General features: G+C 42.8%; 1 protein-coding gene across 1 annotated transcript in view; it reads left to right on the top strand.

Annotated features, from left to right (window-relative positions):
- Window positions 1–22,049, top strand: part of LOC147706522 (alpha-2-macroglobulin-like protein 1) — a 290,022-nt gene that overhangs the window by 123,532 nt on the left and 144,441 nt on the right. The window contains exons 12-13 of the mRNA XM_086932987.1: window positions 7,245–7,475; window positions 8,971–9,034. Of these exons, the coding sequence (XP_086789113.1) occupies window positions 7,245–7,475; window positions 8,971–9,034 (295 nt within the window). The remainder of the gene's footprint in view (window positions 1–7,244; window positions 7,476–8,970; window positions 9,035–22,049) is intronic.

The following is a 22,049-nucleotide window of genomic DNA, read 5'->3' as shown; positions in this document are numbered from 1 at the left end:
GGCAGTGTCGGAAAAGAACCAGAGGCAGACACCTGATACTCCGTACTCATACAGCTATCGCAAGATGTGGAATAAATTTAAAAAAAAAAAAAAAAACATTTCAAGTGGCGTACACACAGAAGTGCAAACTCAGCCTGCTCATGCTCAGTGTGGACCGGAAGTGTAGCCAGGTTTGGCGGCTTAGTGGACTAATAAGTCCACTGTAGGAGCCTGTGTTCGACATCATGGCTACAGGTTCAAATCCCAGCAGGTCCACTCAGCCTTTCATCCTTCTAAGTTCGATAAACTGAGTACCATTGAGTTGGGTAACAATATACATCTGTTATTCAGCATCAAGAAACCGTGGGTGAACTTGTGCTACATAAATACACGTTATGTTAAATCAGACTAGAGGTGGACGATCCACTGACAGCTCAAGTCTGATGACTGGCTCTGGCTCAGCTCCAGGTCAAACCAAGCCGAGCATTCATGGGAGGCCTAGTGGCCGGAGCTGCCAACCATGCATCATGTGGAACCAGGTTCGAATCCTGCCCTCGACTCAGCACTCTGTGAACGCTGCCAAATCTCCCTGTGTTGAAAAAAAGAATGTGTAACGTAATCTGTGTCTGTTGTGAAATGCTCTCGTTCTCAGCCAAGGTTTGTGCTTTGTAAAAATGCCAAAAATAAAATTTGGTTTCTGCCCATCACCAATGCTTAATTTCATACTCCAAGAATTAAAGACAAAGCATTAAACTTTGATGTGAGAAAAGGATAACTATTTAGTGGCTAAATTACACATCTGACATCAATGCCAGCTTCCCTCCGAATTGAGTGATCCTAGGCGAATACTTTATTTCACGGAGACACTTTTTTTGTTCAATATTGCATATGAGAGCACCCTCAAATAAGTGAGGTGAACTTGTGTGCTGTATGACACCTCTTGTGTTTGTTTTTATGGACTATAATGTTGCAACTTCTGCATTAAAAATTTGCAGGTACATGCATCAATATTGCTTTTTGCGATTCCTTAATTGCGAAAAATAAGGAATCACAATTAAGGAATTGCAAAATGCAATGCATCAAGAAATCGCTAAATAAATTGCAATTTCTTAATATTCCTTAATTGCGAGTCGCAAATTGCGAGTTGCAATTAAGGAATACCTCCCCATTCATTCCTATGGGCCTAGAGGCCCATAGGAATGAATGGGAAGACATTCTCAACTTGCGATTAGCAATTTGCGAATCGCAAATTGAGAATGCGATTTCAAGGGTGCAGGGGTGTCCAAAGGACACTCTGTTGCACCCCTGAAATCAATCTGTGCACATATGTTGTGCACACACATGCCCTAAGGGCATGTGTGTGCACAACATGAAACTTTGAAAAAGGCACAAAAGTGCATTTTTCAAAGTTTTCGCAAATTACCATGAGGTTCAACCTCATGGTAATTTGCTCCCCCTAATTGCGAAATCGCAATTTTTTTTAATTTTCATGCATTGCATTTAAGGAATCGCAAAATGCGATTCCTTAAATGCAATCGCAATTTGAGAATTCGCGAATATTTGCGAATTCTCAAATTGCGAGGGCCTTCACCCTTCATGCAGTCCAAAAGCAGATTTTGCGATTGCAAACGGCCGATTTTTGCGATTCGCACCGTTTGCGATCGCAAAATCCTTTGATGCATGTACCTGATAGTCTAAATATAGGGTACACATGACAATTGTCACTGTAGCATTTTCACTGCGGGAGCATCAGAAATGTATGTCGGGCGAGGAACTGTTAACTATACAATGAGTAATTTACTGAGACTCTCGAGCAGTCAATTCTTAATTAAGGAAGCTGATACATAATGAGTGTCTTTGAGTGGCTAGAAGTGGTCATCCTGTCTTCTAATGGTTGTGAATGTAAAATAAAGCTTAAGAGGATCTCCAAAGATATTGGTGGATTATTTATGAGAGCCCTGCATCACTTTTGCAGCACTTAAAGTGGTACATGCATGACGCATGGCTCTCAATCCAAATGATGAAGCTATGCAAAGCCACCCTGCGTGGCTCTGAGTGGCCTTATGAACCATGAATAAGGCCACGCATCGCAAGTTGTAGCGTAGCCTTGCTCTGTACCCGGGAGGTGTTCCATGGGCTTTGCAGTGGGTTTCCCCGTTCAACGCCCATGGAGTTTGATTCCGCCCCAGATTTACAAAGTTATGTCAACCTGAGGAAGCATCAAGTGTTTACATCTCACAAGGAGAGGCGTAAAAAGGAGCAATATGTTTATTTCTCCTCGTTTTTTCCTGTTTCCATGTGCGCTGTGTTTCCCAGAACACATAGAAATCTCTTCGGATTGTTTTGGCCTAGGAAGGTGTTCCTTCCTGCGCAAGGGCAATCCTGCATGGTGCAAGGGTGACTACATTGGTGCTAGGCTGCCGAGACGGCGCCAGCACAGGGGGAAAGAACAGGAATGGGCCACATTGCATAAATACGATGCATTCCTTCCCTTTCACTTTGCCCTACGCCAAAATCCCATAAATGAGGCCCTAGTTTTCCTAGGCAAAAGGATGGATGTTTGCACCTATAATATGTGTTCACGCTCTGGTGGTGGGAAGTGGAATTGCAGCCCAAAAATATAACCACATTTTCTACTGCTGTAAGATACCTCACCATCTCCCTATGGTTTAAGGCATCGTACAGCATTAGAGAAGGATAGAAACGTCATCTACATTTTCTGGCTGTGTGTGTGGTTATACTACGCCTTCTAGTGGTCATGTGTAGATACAGCAGCTAATTAAGCTATCAGCCTTCTTTCTCTTCTTCTACATGACTGATGATGGCTTAGAGAACAGAGGCTCTTTGTGCCAGTGTTTAGCATTAGCAGCTTCTTCGCTAAGGCAGTAGAGTCACCCAATCAGAAAAATAGAAATAATAATAACACCATGTTATTGTCATTTTAGTTTTCTGTCCTGGCTCTGTTTAGGAGTGGGGTGGGGTGGGGCGGGCTGCGCTGCCGACAGAGCAGGGGGAGGAGTGGTGGGTACTTTCTAAGTCAATCTGATGCTGACAGCGCGAAATGCAGGACGGAGATGGTGTGTGGAAGGCATGAAATTGTTATAACCCGTTTGGCAGAAACATATGCGTCCGTAGGAGTGAACTCTGAATGAAGTACATTCATCGTAGATTCGAAGGTCGCGATTGTTTCCAAAGGGATTGTGGGTATTAGTGACAGTGAACCCAGATATCGATTGTAGGACCTAATGGTGGATGTGTTTTCCAGCCCTGGTATAACCTATTCAAAGAATTTGCTTACGAATACCAAGAGCTGGTCGGTTTAATAATAAAAAAGAGTGGATGTCCCTCCATCTCGCTTACAGAAAACTGCAGGTAACATATGTAAGGTCTGCTGACAATTAGAACCAGATGCATTTCCAATAAGGTCCTATGAGGAAAAAGAACAACCAAAAGAAATTTGAGTCATGAATCCTAACCAGGGTAGAGAGAACGTAGACTGGTAAATCTGGCGGGTCCTGATGAAGGTGGTTTCTATCGCTGTTACCTTCCACCGAAGCGCATTGACCAAAGTCCTTTTAAAATCCCACTGACTAGAGTGGATAGATATTGGACAATAGAGATAACAACAATAGGAATGTTAACGTGTCCAGATGTATGAGGCAATGACTGTGTGTGTATGAGAGAAAGTGGGAAATGTGTGTTTTGTTCTCTACCTGGTTATAGGTATGTCTTTCTTGTATAAATAATGAAAAATGTTCTTTGAATCATGATGTTTTCTTGATTATAATGTACTAGCAGCCCATCTCGACCTTGTCCGGGAGCAATCAGGCTTCCCCGACCCCCGCCCGCCCCGACATTGTGCAGCAGCCCGGCCCCCCGCCGACCCCGACATTGTCAAGCAGCCCGGGCCCCCGCCCGCCGCGTTCCCCACCTGCCCCGACCCCCGCCTGCTCGGAGCCTAAACTCAGCCGCCGCTCCTCCCCCACGCTCCTCATTTCACCGCACATTGTGCAGCAGCCCGTCCCCCTGCCCGCCCCGACATTGTCAAGCAGCCCAGGCCCCCGCCCGTCCCATCCCCCGCCTGCCCCGACCTCCGCCTACCCCGACCCCCGTCTGCCCGGAGCCTTACCTCAGCCGCTGCTCCTCCACCGCGCTCCTCATTTCACTGCTTCGCCGCTCCTCGCCGCTTACTGCCGTTCGTCACCGCTCCTCCCCCGCACCATGTCCGCCGCTCCTCCTCGCGTTCCTGGACGCTGCTCCTCCCCGCGCTCCTGATGTCAGCACGCAGGTCGCGGCAGGCGCTACTTCAAAGGGACAACTTTTTTTTTTTAATGTTAATTTTTTAAATAAAGCATATTTTTATACTTTATATAGCCTATGTCCATCTGCACACCCTGACGATTACAATGATGTATCGGGTGTGTGGATTGGCGCTGTGGTTCCCGAGTTTACCCGCCTCAAAGGTGCAAAGTTCTTCCTTTATGATAATAGTATAGATTTTGACATTTTTAAACTTGATAGCACTGTCTGTGCATTAGTTGTACCTCATTACTACCAGTTTAACACCCAAATATAGCAATAAGTTATAGAAAGGTGATCAGTCAATCTTTGCGAAGGTCTTTCCACCGCGCGGCAACATGTCGCTGTGTTTTTCTAACTTTTCAACTGAGCTAGAAGCTTTTTTTGTTAAACTCTGCAGATTATGAGGCAGATGATGGATGGATTATGTGGCAAATGCGGCAAATATATAATTATGCGAAAAGCCCTGCAGCCCCACAGTCACATAACTCCAGTGGGCCTTCCTATAATTCATGAAAGGCAAAGGGGTGTAAGAAGGGGACTGCTCAGTGACCAAGATTCCCAGAGAGCGAGGCCACCTTGAATCTCCACACTGCTTTGCAGATTGCAACTACCGGCACTGTAGCATGCTTCTGATAAATGTGCACACACTACTGTGGGTGCCTGGAGATTAATGTTGTCGTTTGTGTGAAAGAAAACAATTGCATGCTTCCAGTGACGCATCCCTTTTACGGGTAAAAAGCAATTCACAGCGGTATCCAGCTGGCATGTCCTTGACCCTCCCTGTACATCCCAGCAGAGCCACAGAGGGATTATCTTTCTGCCACCTTTGGAGGGGGCGGGAAACGTGCGCCTTAAAAGGCAGATGTGGGCAGAGAGCGAGGAACGGGAGACCTTTTTTTAGCTTTTACTTTATTTCACTTCAGAATTTAGACCCGGGCTCCGGACCGTGTGTAATCACATTCGCGCACAAATTCTCCTTTAATAATGCTAATGCAGAGATTTCTCCAATCAAAGCTCGGCCGCTCTGATACCTGACGCCAGCTTGCCTGCTAATGTAGCAAATCCAGAGAGATTGAGTCGGACGCTGAGAGTAGCCCTGTCGATCTTGCTCGTCTCCCCTCCCTCCCTCTCTCCCGGTCTCTCTCTAGAGGGAAGTCATATCAGGGATCATTAGCTGCGAGCATCCCAGCTGGGGTCAGGGCTGAGAGCAATGTGTGGGGAAGGGGAGGCGGCACTCGAGGATGGAGCGGGCGGCGAGGAGATGGACGCGCTCGCAGCTCAGGCAGACTACCAGGTTAATGAAAGCATGAGGTGGCTTTTTGGCAGCAGCTGGCGGAAATGTGGACATGCTGGCAGGGGCACGAACGAGTGGTTAACCAGCGAGCCGCTTCTGGAAACCCAACTGCAGGTCACTCACGTTCCTGGACGCCGCTCCTCCCCACGCTCCTGACGTCAGCACGGAGGTTGCGGCCAGCGCTACTTTCAAGGGACTACTTTTTTTAATGTACATTTTTTAAATAATGCAGATTTTTATACTTTATATAGCCTATGTCCATCTGCACACCCTGACGATTACAATGATGTATCGGGTGTGTGGATTGGTGCTGTGGTTCCCGAGTTTACCCGCCTCAAAGGTGCAAAGTTCTTCCTTTATAATAGTAGTATAGATTATGTAAAGAAATGAACTGTTTTTAATAACTGGAAAAAAATGGTATGAAAACAACCATCCTATATTTAAAAAAAGAGGGGGAAAAAAATTATTTCAATAAAAAGGAAATGAGAAGGTCAAAATGACGTATGATTATTGATTGGTTATGCCCATCTAATTGAAGGTAAATCTCATTAAAATAATAAGAGGCCGTGGGGGAGTTGTTTTTTGTATGTTGGATTGTTATTCTCCTCTGCTCCCTGGCCTTAAATTGATTGCTTTAGAGGGGGTCCCCAAACCTCCACTGGGTACTTTCTAAGTGTGCATGACAGTTTGGCAAGTCGTCTTGGGCCAGTCATCAGCCATGCGCACTTAGCATTTCTCCACTCGGGTGTATTGCACAGCCGTGTACTGAACATACACAACCTCCCACTCTGGGATTCCCCCTTCTTTTGCTTAACCTAACAGAGTGACATTCCTTCTTCTCTCAACTTGCTCCCACGCTTACCTAACCCTGCTGCACTCCTTCTAGATTATAACATATCTACACTGCTTTTTCTGAAATCCCAATTTTTCTTGGCTTTTTGGATTCCTTCCAAATCACTGCGTTTTAGTAGGCACTATTAGTTTCTCTAAGCACGGATACCGGACCGTTAAGGTGATAAAGCATCACAGAATCATTCTAAACACTTCTGCACACCTGGTGTTCTCTAGGTTCTTTTTTGGGGTCAACTGCTCTTAAACCACATTATATTAAAAACATTCTCTCTCATTCCTCTTCAACAGCCTTGAGAAAGCCCCGGCGCAAATCGCCAAGAGGGGGCGAAACACGTGTCGGCTGTCTTTGCTGTGTGAATCAAAATAAAGAAACTTTTTCTGCAAACAGAAATGTCTCTGTCCTCCATACTACGAGCTGGAAAAAACGGATATTAATCCTGGCTAATTAAATTATTTCTATGTGGAGACCACACTTACAACTTTTCACAACCTCCCACTCCGTGTCTAAGTAGAAAACCAGGCTGCTCAGACCAATCACAATGCTGCTATCATGCTGGTGACAGCAACGTCGTTATTGGCTTAGGGGAGAATGGGAGCTTGTGTGCTTCCAGTTCCCTGCAACGACCGAAGAGGACGGAGGAAACCTGGCGGCTAGCAATTTTAGTGAATTTTTCTTTTCTTTTTTGTCCCCCCACCCTCCTCAACTCTAAAGCCCCGTAGCAGCCGCTACTGTCGTTCAGTATGCAGATCACTGCTTCCAGCTTAATTTTTTTCATATGGACATCTATTAAAGCGAGTTTTCCCCCTTTTTTTCCAGGCACAGTTCAGGAAGCAGAGTCCATCTCATCAATATGGGCAGCGGAACCCTGTCTACTCAGATGGCATCAAGGCCCTCTATAAGTTCTACTCACTGGGGAAAAGCTTTGTGAAGATTCAGCCGCCTCAAGAGCTACTGTTGTGCGAGCAGGAGTATCCCATGGAGGTGGAGTACAGCATTCACGCGGGAGACATCCTTGGAGATTCCGACAGCCTAAGTCTCTACCACTATGTAAGGAACGCTCACTGTGTCTCCTCTTAGAAACCAAACCAATTAATGTACCCCAATATTACAGATTGCCCTTTATATATACAGAAAGTTATACAGGCCTGCAGAGCTTAAACTAACACAAGCCAAACGGGCTTGAGGGAGATACAGATACAACTCAGGAGCCAACCTGCCATTGGTGCAGCAGGTACAGTGGCACCAGGTCCCATTGAAGAGGATATTGCTGTATTTTACTACCCCACATGCTGTCAAAGGGGCCAGTTTACTTGTATGCATTAGGGCCCATGACATTCTTGCTACACTATTGATACAACTCCTTCCATACTGCACAGTAACTCAAATCATAGGCAAACCAAGAGTAAGAGGGGATTCTTTGCAGGATTTCCAGTCTGTAAAACACATGGGATTAGGAGGGTTCTCTCTAGCGCCCCCCATATAGGATGATGAGGGAGCTTAAAGTAAAAGAAGTCATGCAGGCAGATGGGGTCAGGTGGGGTTGTCTATGGAGCTTGAAGTGATACAGGCAAAAAGAGTGTAAAAGTTCTGTCCTAAGACCTGGCTGACCCAGAGTCACATAGACACAAGGAAAAAGCCCCCCTGTGCAGCACTGTAGTAGCAGGAGTCATGCACTGTCAAGAGGGTGAGGGGGAATACACCTTTTAATAATCCAAGTCCCACAGACTCGGCAAGCGAATGGACCATCTACGCAAACCTTGCAGTAACTCAAGTCATAAAGTTGCAAGGGGTGAGAGGGGGTTTCTGTAGACTCACAATTCAAGTCACAACAACACATGAAGTGAAATGGAAGTTCCAAGAGAGCTCTGAGTAATACAAGACATACAGACACAAGACGCGAAAAGGGCACTGCAGAGTATGCAGTAACACAATACAGGCTCAAGAAACAGGCTCCCTGGGGACCTTGTTCTACTATTGTCATATATAACAAGGGGACAGGGGGGGCTCTTTGCAGGGCTTTAATTCATACAGGCACACGGAGGTGTGCCCGTATGAATGTGGGTGTATGAAGTTGGGTTACTGTGGGTGTATGTAGGTGGGTTACTGCAGAGCTTGAAGTAACACAAGTCATACAGGCACAAGGAGTGAGGCATGGATTACTGCAGTGCTTGTAGTAACACAAGTCGTACAAGCACGAGGCGTGAGGCATGGATTACGGCAGAGCTTGTAGTAACACAAGTCATGCAGGCACGAGGAGTGAGGCACAGATTACGGCAGAGCTTGTAGTAACACAAGTCATGCAGTCACGAGGAGTGAGGCACAGATTACGGCAGAGCTTGTAGTAACACAGGTCATGTAGACATGGGGATTATAAAGTGGATTACCAAAGAGTTTTCAGTAGCACTAGCCCTACAGCACAGGGAACTGCAGACCTTGCTGTAGCACAAATGCAAATTTCGTGAATAAATGTGTGAACATTGGTAAGACAAAGCAGGATTTGTCTGGACAGACCCTAAACACAAGCATATGCTCTTCTCTACAGGTCATGGCAAAAGGAAACATCGTCTTGCATGGACAGACAGCTCTAAATATCAGTGCGGACTCAGGTGAGGATCTTGTCCTGACCCCATACACGACTGCCACCAAAAGGTACCCTAAAGGTACCCCTGTTTGAGAGCCAGGCTGTGAGAGGCTTTTGTGAGGCCCACGTAACTAGCCTGTATGTGGTGCAACCTAGTGGCAACTGACTTTACCTGCCTTAATATCACAACAAGCTTCTTTTATGATATATATACATATAGCAGGGGCAGGTGAACCATTAAAAGAGCAAGGCCTGCTGCTCCCCTTTTATGGTGGTCCTTTTGGAAGATCCAAACAAATAGTGGGTGTCCCTACGGAGAACAGCAATGGCAATGCGGGGATTACCCCGCACTGCCATTACAACGCAGGAATTACAACGAAAGTTGTTACAATGACTTTCGCTGGAGGGCGCTGTTGGATAGGGAATAGTTTAATTTTCTATCCAACTCCTTCACTACTGTCAACGTGGGCTGGAGTTGGAATAGAAAATTAAACTATCCCACTATCCAGCGCCCTCCAGCGAAAGTTGTTGTAACGACTTTCGTTGTAATTCCACGCGTTGTCATGTCATACAACCGCCCCTACAGCGTGTCACCGGGTTAGCGATGTCCAGAGAAACACAAACCAGTTGAGTAGCATTCACAATTCATCATTACATTGTGTCCTGTTTGACCGCACAGTCAGTCTCAGTCGTGAGACCAAGGATTGAATGGTCTCTTGCATCTGGGCTTTCCGTTACATGCTGGTGTTGGGCCGCTGTATATTGGTGAAGACATTACTGTCATTGTGTTTGGGGGTCAAGTTGAAGCTCTTATAAGCGACTCAGATTAAGGACCATCACAGCATTACAGCATGCTGGGCTACTCTAAGAACTTGTGAAATATCATTTTTTTTTGTTGCACATTAGACAATGAGGCATGACGACATTTTATGGCACTGGGTCACAAAGAAAACTCAGCAAAAAAAATATTTTCTGTATCCTTAAGAGCACATAGGAAAAAAAGGCACATTTTGTCCTTGCACAAGCACAGCCTAGACAGCCCAGTCTTGAAATTTGTGCTTGGGATAGTCCTGGGTCCTGGGTCAAGTTCATTTCATATTCACAGAAAGGCTCTGAAATATGTGCCTAGTGCCCCTGTACTTCCCAAACAACAGTCCCGGACAAGCAGGGGAAGCTGCAATCCAGGCAGGGGTCAGAAATGCCTTCAACCTCCGAACCAACCCAATCAGCCCCCAACTCACCAGAATCACCAGCACCTCATCCTGCATCACCCGTGATCTTCCACCAGGAAAGTAAAATAAGAACTAAGGGTGCATTGCCTGGGGTTTAGCGAATGATTTTCTGGCACACACTAATCCCAATTTGTTTTTGAATGTAATAAAACAGCTGTTTAAGTATGATTTTATTAAGTCAAGAATGACCGCAGCGAAATGAGTATAATCATAAATAGATTACTTATAAAGTGTAAAATGATCCCACTCTTGTTTTAATATTTTGTAACATGTTTAGAACTGTTTAGCAAAGTGTGGATTCTCCTCTTTCACTCACTCTGCCCCTCCAAAGACAACAGTCAGGTCTGCAACTAGCTGTGTTACTCATGAGCATTTCCTTGCTTGTCTGTGAAACAGAACAATACTGAGTATTAAGATCCAAAAAAGGTATTTAATTTTTCTCTTATGTTTCTTTTCCAAAAAGTTAGATGGTTTCCCCAGCTCCTTGCCCTCAACGGCCCACCCACATTTCACAAAAGAAGCACAAACTCTTCAGTAATACAGCCAGGGTTCTATTTATGAAGACAGCTACAATTTATGACTTTGAAAGCTAAGGCTGTGTCTGATCATAGATGGCACCTGTTAGGAACATTAACTAATATGTCCTAACCAAACAGGCACAATATATGAGCTTTATAAGGAAAAGGCTTAAATGTATATTATTCATGAACAACTCAGTTTCCTCTGCTTTCTGAACTCACCTTTTAATATTTTGTACCTTGTTTTTAAAATATACCTGTTTAGGATTAGGCTAGTTAACAGGTTTTGAATTTAACTTTAAAATACTAGTTTCTCCCATTTAAAAATTATTTCCCAAACGTGTTGTTGCTGCCTATATTCTGCTCCCCCCACTGCCTCATAGTGAAAAGGGGAATAATGGTGGTCTTCTGCGCGCTTTTGTCCACACCCTCTACTGGTCCTCTGAGGTGAAACACATGTGTGGGGAAACTTATGGGAAGAGCACTAACAACCATTTGTAAATATTAGCTAAGTTGCACCAGAGCGGGTAGTCACTACGTTTTAAACAGGACTTTCCTGTACCCCCGATGTACCCCTGGTAAAGCCTATATGTTTGAATTATGATAACAAAAAATAGGTGTGTCTAAATTGCTCACTCGAGTTAGGTATGCACTTGTATTGCACAGATATATGCCCCTTATAACAGTTTAACTTAAACTTACAAAATATGAAGTTATTCCAAGTACTTTGTATAGGTTATCTTCAGCCTATGAAAAGGTTTGTGTATCACTCCCTTGGAGTTCTCACCTTTGTTTCTTCCTGGAAAAAAGTCTTTCCTCTGTCTGAAAGTTATAAACACGGTTTTCAATTATTGAAAATAAAACCAAGGCTACCTTTTTTCAAAACTGAAAAGAGTGTTTTAATGCAATTGTTTTATGCGGAAACATATGAGAACACTTACAAACATTTGTATATAATAGCTAAGTTACACCAGATCAGGTGTTCACAACATTTAAACAAGATTTTGTTGACTACTCTACTAATGTATCTCTGGGGATGAATGTATGTTTGATTTGTGATGGAACTAATGAAAGTGTTTAAAAGTTGTTCACATATGAGTACGTTACACACTTGAAATGCACAGTTTTGTGCCCAACAGTGTAACTTAAACCTGCAAAATTATAATTTGCCACTTGTGCTCTGCATAAAATTGTCGATAGGCAGGAGAAACCTTTGTGTATTAGATCATCAGAGTTTTCACATAGATTCCTTCCTGGAAAATGAAACAATCACAACTTTGGTCATGTTTCTTCAGACACTGGTTTAGTTTGGTCTGGAATCCGAGATATTTGGTTTGCAGAATTGTCAATCACATCATGGTTCAGCCTACAGGCGTGTCCTAGTCTCATCATTTGTCTATGTTCAGTTCCTCTTGCAACGGGTTACATGACATACTCGTTTACATCCAAAATCAGTTCGCGAGTGGCTCACGAACATTGGGGAGAAAACACAGACAAATTTATCACATTGAAAAAAGGATTACTTATTCTCCGTAGCAGATCTTAAGACTAGTTCTTTACTGTGGCTGCCTCTACCTTTGACTTCCTCTTCCTCTCTGAGGATGAAAACATGTGCCTGCTTTGAAGCCACTATATCCTGCTGGGCCTCTAGTAAATTTTATCTGCTCCAAAAATTGGTGGGCGCTAAGTGGTCGCTTAATTACCTTGACTTAAACCGCCCTCATGATTTCCTAGGCCCGCCACAAACAACATATTGAAATACTATTTTCTCTTTAAGCATTAAACAATTACAAGCAGAAATCTCTTTCTATTTTTTAATACTTAACTTTTTACTCTGTAATACAGTATGTCTGATAAACCCTGAAGGACTCTCAATTGACTGCGTTGTCAAAATCCCTTTCTACAACCAATCCAAAATGGCTGCATTGGCTCTCTGAAACATCTTTAGGATGAACATGTGCCCAATCCAAGAGGACCACTTATACTCTGCTCATGGGACCATGTGTCCTCTCTTAGTGGTACACCGCCTTTACCTGCATCTGATTCTGTTCAACAAATAACCGGTGTGAGGGAATCTTCGCATGCCCTAATACGACTAAACCTGCAACTACCTGCCAAGCATGAGCTGTCACTGAAACCCTCTGTGCATCTGTTTCACAATTTTGAGTCCTGCAGCATCTAATGCTAATGAAAATAAATTACCTATATCTCACCTAACCTGTTAGGACAACACAGCATCTCACTTGTGAGCCATCCGAAACAACTAAGATTACATCACAATATAGTATCAGATGATTGACCTCATTTCATTTCAAACCAGATAAATATATGGATATTCCACATGAGAAGCTTTTTACTTAGAAAAACACTTTTCACTACGCATTCATGTTTCCTCCATCTACACTAAAATGCGCCTAAATCCCTCTGTTTCCCAAAAATAAGAGACAAATGACATCTCTTTAGAGGAAGCAATAAACGAGGTTGTATTATAAGAAGATGAGAGTGTTGAGAGGTTTTTTGTTCTGTTGTTAAGGTGTTGTGTTTGCTGTATTTGGTGGCACAATAAAAAAGACATGCCCACGTACGCAGAATGTCTGGTCTCGCCATCAAATTGACCTTTTAGTCCTGCTGGTACACTGGAATGAGACTGCAAATGGAGCGGCCAAGAGTTTTCCAGGAAAGGAATTGCCTATAGATTGACTCTGTCTTACAAGGTGAAAGCTGGGGCAAATATCTGCCCACATTGAGGTGGCTATAACAGGTTGCCCAAAAAAAAGAGAGCTACCCAGGTAAACCAGAAAGGACCGGGAATAACAAAGAAGTTGAAAAAAATATTCCTTTCTGTGTTCTTCAATGTAAGTGTAACAACTGACATATAAACAAACAATGAACCAAAGAAGTTATGCATTGTGTGACACAAGGATATAGTTGTATTGTTTTTAATTGCACTGTTCTATTTACATAGAGAAGTGATGAGATTTGTATGAAATGGTCTCTGTCTAATGGTTTTATATTTGATGAAAGATTTTTGTGGAAAAAAACACTACATAATATTGAGAAATTTCTTTGTTCAATATTATTGACTGTTTGAAATGATTTGTGACTATATATGGCTTTAATTGCACTAAGTACTATTTTTATTTGTATATAAGAAAATAAATGCTAATTATGAAATCAGGTGCTGCTATAGATTGAATGCATAACTTATTTGGTTCATTGTTTGTTTATATGTCAGTTGTTACACTTACATTGAAGAACACAGAAAGGAATATTTTTTTCAACTGCCTACAGCCCTTGCAGCCACTTCATGGGCACCAGTTTATCTTGGCCAATGTTGGAACAACAACGAGTCAGTAGTGTGGCTCACTGGTTAGAGGCGGCAGACCCGAGAGCAGAGGACGGCCCGGGACCAGGGTTCGATTCCCGACGCGGCAGGTTTCTGGACCAGGGTCAGCGGACTCGATAATTCTCTCGCCTCGGTGCCCACTCTGATCAGCGATCACACTCGGCAACTCTGGGCATAAGCTTGCCTCATCTGCACTAACGGCCCCACCAGACCGCCGGGGATGCCTGGTCTCACCCTGGAGATACCCATTAAGGGACCATCTCTCAGGGAAGACAGGAAGGGTTTCGCAGCGGTCGAAGCGCAGAGATACTCCTCCGGGAGTCGATCCTAGCGCTATATAAACTTGCAATTAATTAATTAAAAAAGCCCAAAAAGGTCCCCCTTATGAAGGTGGGTTGATCAGTAAGATCCCAGATAGAGATGTTTCTGGTTAAGATCATACGGCTAAAGGTTTCTTTTCCATACACTTGCTCCTTTAAAAAAATGTGGGCTCCTGTTAATGGAAGCATCAGGACCTCTTTGTTGTCAATGAATATAGATCAAAATTCTGTATCAAAATGCCCTGAAGCAAGGAATATATCTAGTAGTACCCTTTACTATCAAGAATAATTTGGGCCAGTAGAGCCTGCTCAGAAAGGTAACTTTACACATGAGTAAATCTACACAAGTAAATTTACTCTTAAACTTTGTAGTAACCTTACTTTTTAAGGCTATTTACCATTTCCGAGTGTATCGTTACTATAAAGTGTAGCCCTACATGTCCCCATCTCCAAAAACAGTGGATGAAGTCTAAAAAAATCAAATAAGACAACAAAGTCACTATTACTGGTAACTGCAGAGACCTCCACAACTGGCACGGACATCTCCTTAAGGTAAAGTTTATGGAAATGTCTGTAAGTTTATTAACGTTTACAAATAATGGAACAATATTTTGCATTAAATATTAATGTGAATTAATTTTATATATGTATTTTAAATGTAGAACAAATTAAAAATGGTACAGCTTCACTAAGTTAATTTTCAATTAATATAAGTATAATAAACTAAATTAAAATTATTTTGTGAAGTTTATTCAAAAATACCCATCCAAAGTAAAATGTTTATATTGATCTATTATGACTCAAAAGCTACTAATAATTATGTATAGAATTAATTTAAATGAATTTATTTTTGAAAACATTACAGTTACACTTATTTTAAAAATCTAAAAAGGTATTTAAAATATTTTATAAAAAATAATATGTATATTTATTTTTTTACGCTAAATTTCCTATGTTTATATTTAAAAAATGCCAAAATATATTAATTTATTTGAGCTTTATTTCCAATGGGATTTTATTTAAAGTCCCTGTCTCCGTTATTTTCAATGGGAGGGTATTGCAGTGCTAATGGTTGACCGTATGTGGTGCTGGACTTAGGGCCTGATTTAGAGTTTGGCAGATGGGTTACTCTGTCACAAATGTGACAGATATTCCATTTACCATATTACAAGTGCCGATAGATATAATAGGCTAGTAATATGGTGGACAGGATATCCATCACTTTTGTGACAGAGTAACTGGGCCCGCCAAACTATTAATCAGGCCCTTGCTCTGAGCTGGAGTACATGTTATACTGTTTAGGGTCCTTTTTGGTTGTAGTAACTATAGAAGCGCAGTTTGTGAATAGCAATGGCTTACTCTTCTGTAATCCCCTCCCTAGCACTTCCGTAACCTCTCCGAACTCTTCCATTAACCCCTCCCATTTAGCAGTAAGTTTCCATAATGTTACTGCCACATGTGCTACTAAAACGTAGATGCCCATGTGAAGAGCTCTTGGAGGTGGTGGTAGAACTCTGCATGGTAAAGATAGGAGTGGCAGAGGCATAGACCTCTGCATGTAGGTTTGTGACTAACATTTTGTGGTACATGAGTAGTACTATTGTAGTGCGACTAAATTTATAACAAAATGGAGTTATTGAATAGGCCCCACTGTGGTTTTCTTGCCTCTCCTTTCTGTCCTCTTGATCTTGAATGCTTTTGGACTAATGTTCCTCAGATGCTGGAGCAGTATTAGATTTCACTATACAGAAGTCCCTGTTTTCCTAAATCATTGAAAAGAAATTTGAGGGTAAACATCGGTCACAGACATAAGAACCATACTGGTTGTATTCTTATCAATCATAGGTCTATTTATTAAAGAGCTTTTCTAGACCTACAAAGGGAATAGACTTTAAAAAGTTGAAATCCAAGCTATGGTCTAAATACAATAAATAAACAAGGTACCGTTGGGTTAGGGCCAACAATGACTGTTGTTGTAGCTACACGTTTTTTATGGCTCTACTGTGTTTCTGAATTTTTATGACATGTGTCAGTTCTGTCTTCCTGGTTTAGCTGTGAATTCCAATATGATTGGTGTATGACCCTAGGACAATTGACAAAGCCAGGCAGAAAAATGAGCTCAGGAATCAGAGCAGTTCCCAGATGCATTCCAATGTGGTGGCATTTTAGCATTAAAGTCAGATGTCTGAACAGTCATTAATCCCTTAGATGCTGCGGACGGCCCCCGACCGTCCTATGTGACGGTGGGCATGTACAGAGGATGGCCCCCGGCCGTCCGAAGTCCGCCCACTGATTAGAATTCCAGCACTGCGGCGGAATTCGCTCTGCGGTCAAGGCGTTAAGGGGTTGGTGGGAGGATCTTTGACTAGACAGCATTGTTCCTTGACAATACTAGGGCACATGAACGAGCTTCACATTTTGCGTACTGACTAGGGTGATGTCTTCCTTTGTTCAGTTCCATGACGGAAGCAGGACAATGCATGGACAGGATCAAAGAACACAACCTGTTAGCCTAGAGGCATCAAAGAAATCTACGGATTTGAATTAGTCCATGTGCCGCACAAGTGTGTGACATGACTAGTGATAACTTGAATAACATATTTAGCTTATGTAGCTTATGTAAAGATATGTTTTATTTTTTATTTTTCTGAGTTTTATATAGCTCGAACTTGACCGGAAGGTATCGGGTTTCAGAGCGATTTACATAGCAACAGTTGCGTTACATGAGGACACATTTTGTTTGTTTTTTGTTAGGCACAGGGAGATTAAGTGATTTAAGTTATTCCTGGCCCCCGGTGGTCTAGGTGGCAGACCGGTTTGGCGTGTGTATCGAGGTGTTCGGCAGTCATGACAGGACCCTATTTGCTTTATCCTTTAGCCTGACTCTGGCGGACCCCTTGACTCTGGCGGACCCTGTAACGATGTATCCGAATTGAACGCCACAGTCGCCCTGCGTCCTATTTTAAGACTTACTGCCTCGGCCTTGAGGCCCTGAGTTCCAACTACTTATCCATCTTATGCCTGGACCAGATTTTTTCAGCATTTTGACCTTCCTCGACTGATCCTGATCGATCTACTTAGAGTTCAGATCTTCTCGAGTGTCTACCTCCTATCCGCCATCGATCCCAGGATATCGTGAGTTTGTTCACCTACCTGTCCCTTCCAAAGTTGAAGCCTGATAGGGAGTTGCCATTTTTTTGGCTTAAGGATATGCTTTTCCTGCCCTGATTAAATGATTGGGACTCGTTTATATCATCTTGGATTTTAAGAGACCGTGCCTACCAGTACATTGATAATATGCGCCCTGATGAAGGAATTTCCCACTTTGGCCCTGTTCCGAAACGCGCGTCAGCGCTTTTTTCGTGTGTCTGATGATATGTGGTAGTTGATTGAGTTGGTATGGATGTAAAGGCTTGAGAATGAGTCAGTTGTTGATAGAATGAGTGAGTGATTTGGGTGCCATTTTTTATTGTTCTCCGTGTCCCTGGGCTGATGTTGCACTATTTGATATGTATTTATTACTAAATGAAGTATGTATTGCTCTCTACACTTGATATATTTTTCTATGAACTAATAAGATAATAAATATTTGAAATATTTTCAGCTATTCTGTGGGTACTTTCTATTTATTATTGGAACTCTTTGGTCATGTATATAATTGGGAATTACCCTTTTCATGTTGTTTCATAGATTAAGTGATTTGCCCAGAATCACAGGATTTTCAGCGTCATTGCCGAGACTCGATCGCAGTCCCCCAGGCCTGAGAACGACCGCCCTAGCCGTTAGGCCAACTCCTCTCCCAAAATGTGGCAAAGTCAAAGAATGTTCCATCATAGTTTGTCACTAATTAAGGACTGAACAGCTGAGGCCTTCATTACAAGGTTCCAGTTAACTCTCTGGGCAGATATTTGGACAGGATTAATGATTGCAGCTGGTATCTGTCCATGAGTTAAATGGGATTCTGAGCCGGAGTGGGGAATAACCTACCAGATTTGTATTTAGCAGGTCCTGCACTGCTGGCGTTCCTCCATTCCAGGAACTTCAACACAGATGTTCACCACCTGCTGGGAACTGGTGCTAGGTATCTCAGGGGTTGAGGGTGCGAGTCTAGGGCTGGTAACGGGTTAGCCTTTGGGGGCCGGGGAGGATTGTACGGCTTTGGCAGGAGCAATGTTTGCTTCCCCAGTGGTGATAGAGGAGGCAGGTGTGGGCTGGGCTGCCCATCGCCCTGGAGCACCTATCAATCTTTACCAGTGGTTTTAACAAGTCCAGATCCACACCTTGTAAACTGAATACATGACGTTTCTTAGCAAACCATTTCTTCGCATGCTTTTACTGCAATGTTTTTACTTAGCAACTACCATTACTTCGCACGTTTTTTCTTCGCATGCGTTTAGAACGCAACTGCATAGTAATGATCTAAAAAAGCTTTAACTCTGCCTTGATTTACTACTCATAGCACTAGATCATATTTTTCCTCGTATTAACTATAAAATAATCATAATAGTAATCTATCCCCTGTGACACAACACTACCCAAAACCCACAAACACTACAGCAGCCGTCACTTCTTAAACAACACTACACTACCCCAAACCCTAATACACTTCCCCCTACCCGACCATCCCCCTCCCACCAGTCTTGTCCCTACACTCTAACACTACCCTACACGACCCCCCAGACCTTACCCTTAACCCTATAACACTACCCTACACTACACAAACAACACACCACTACCCAAAACCCTAAATGACTACCCCCTGCATACTTTTTCACCTTCGCCCACTCCTGTTCCTACACTCAAACACTACCCTGCACGACCCCCAGACACTACCCTAAAACCTTAAACGCAAACATACACTACACAAACACCACAGCACTACACTAAACCCTAAATCACTACCCCCTGCATGTCCATCCCCCTTCCCCAGTTCGCTCCCTACACACAAACACTACCCTGCACGCCCCTCTACACCACCCTAAAACACTACCCTACACTACAACACTACCCTAAACCCTAAAACACTACCCCCTGCACATCCCTCCCCTGACCCCTAGTCCTGTCCCTGCTCCTCAACACAACGGGCCCGATTCACAGAACTAACTTAAGACAAAATCCTAAACTTACTACTTTGCGTATTCACAGAAGTTAGGATTTTGTTTTAAGTCTGTCTTAAGACAGACTTAAGTTAGGATTTTGTCTTAAGTCTGTCTTAAGTTTGTCTTAAGATAAACTTAAGACAAAATCCTAACTTCTGTGAATACCAAAAGTTTTAAGTTTAGGATTTTGTCTTAAGTTAGTTCTGTGAATCGGGCCCTACCATTCATGGCCCCCGACACTACCCTAAACTCAAATACACTACTGTACACTACTCAAAGACAACCCTTCAACCTAAAAGACTACCCCCTGCATAACCCAAAAAACTACATTTACCTCTCTCTCCTCCGTGGTTCCTCTCTTCTCTGGCTTCCAGGGACATCAGATCTGCACGTCGTTGTTTGGAAACAGAAGCTCCTTCCAAACAATGATGTGGATGGCGAGTACCATTACAAGGCATGCGCTGTAACAACGCTTGCGATGTAACAACTTGCGTACTAATGGTATGCGATGTAACATCACAAGCGTAGTAACGCTTGCGAAGTAATGGTGGGGGCACTAGCAGCCGTGACGTAAGGGTTGATTACCGTGTCCGGTGTCCCGAGCCAATAATGTTGGGTCTTGAAACACCAGACACCTTGTAGTTGCTGGGAGTAGTATTACCCCTAGTCTCTAGGCAACTCATAATTACGGCAGGGCCGAAAGAAGGGGTTTGCTGTTTTGATGATGATACTAAGTGGCAATGGAGTAATAAAGGCGGTTCATTTATACTTATTGCTTTTGCCATTCAGTATTATGTAAATATGAGCCTGGTGAATACAGATTATGCACAGATCTTCTCTCTGTACATGGGCACACACAAGTTGACTCTTAGCCCATCCTCACTACACAGAAATCTTACGTGAAAATTGGTTGTGCCAAGTCTTTTCCTACATCAGGTTTAATGGCATCATATCTATACATTGAGCGAACGCCTGGCTGTAGACATTTGATTTCCTTGGGAACACCTGATTTAATATTCAAGAATCAATCCTGTTTGGATTAGCGTCAGCGGCAGCTGTCTTTCAGAAGCGAATTCATTCGATGTTGGTTTGATCACTGTATTACACGGTTATTTATTTGTACTCATTACAAACACTAAAATAAAGAAACAGACAATGGAGTGAACGTTTTGAGTGAAAGAGGTATGACTTCATGACTGGATAACAATATGGTGTGAGTGGAAGAAATGGAAGTTTTGAGCCTTAAGATACCACCTGAAGAATCATACCTACAATCAATAAATGAAGCCCATACTTCTTAATCAATAGACAAATGTGTCTCTATATTTGGGCTGAGTGATTATCCTTCCAGATGTGTGATAGGGTTCTCTTTGTGAAATGAACCCCTACAAGAAATGTTAAAAAGGTAAAACTTTGTCCGTGCTGTGAAGAACAAGATACATTATTTGAGGAGGTTAAAAAATGACATTAAATGCAGACAGATTTAAGACAAAATCCTAACTTAAGTCTGTCTTAAGTCTGTCTTAAGACAAACTTAAGACAAAATCCTAACTTTTGTGAATACCAAAAGTAGTACATTTAGGATTTTGTCTTAAGTTAGTTCTGTGAATCGGGCCCTGTATTATTATTTACATATTTGGTACAATATTCTGCAGGAAGATATTTCGATATAGAATGAGAAGACCCTGCTTGCTCATACGGCAGTTCAATATTATGATTATTTGTATGGGGTGAATCATGTACAACAGTACAGGCCCCCATACCTCTGGTATTCTTGCCAGAGATCAGTGGCACTGAGAAAGTATCAGCAAAACATTGAGGGTTATTTGGCGGATAATACAAGTTAACTTTTCAAATGAATCATATAAGAGACATAAAAAGGGATTGAGCAGATGTTCTTCCTAAATGGACAGAACATTTTTAAACTGATTTCTAGAGGCTGTAAGAATGTGCAGCAAGGACTCGAATGATGGGAGGGCTGGTAATGGAGTGAGAATGGGTAGCCTGAGAAACAGAAGCCTAGGCTTCCAAAGAAAGGGATACAAGTTGAGCGACTTGTTGTCGATAGATGGCTTCCATAACATATGGTTGAAGATGTAACTCAAGGTTTTTGTAAGATCATCCGAGAGCTACCAGTTGAGTTACTAGTCAGAGGTGACCAAACTATACCTGCAATAATACCTAAAGAAAGGGGAAGTTGTTATTATTTATTTAAGTGTGCTGTGTGCTTATGCTTGGGTTCACCACCACGCACAAATACATTGCATTTTTTGTATCAATCAGCCCTTGCCTCAGAGCAGGTCCGCCATGACCAGAACCAAGAATGATTCACTTTCAGGTTGACATCACTTGGCCAATTCTCTCCACACTTCCATTGGTCCATCTCTTCTGTATTGAGTTGGCATTTTTCGGGTCACTTGAGGAATCTTTGTTTTCTTTACCTGTCGGCTTCAGATGCACTTCATTCACAAGGGTCAGGTACAGAGTCCTCCATAAGCCTACCACATGCATAGAGCATTGCACCC

Source organism: Lissotriton vulgaris, chromosome 7, assembly GCF_964263255.1.
Source record: "Lissotriton vulgaris chromosome 7, aLisVul1.2, whole genome shotgun sequence".
NCBI lineage: Eukaryota > Metazoa > Chordata > Amphibia > Caudata > Salamandridae > Lissotriton > Lissotriton vulgaris.
The sequence above is the reverse complement of the archived record's forward strand: the minus strand, read 5'-3'. Positions and strand labels throughout refer to the sequence as shown.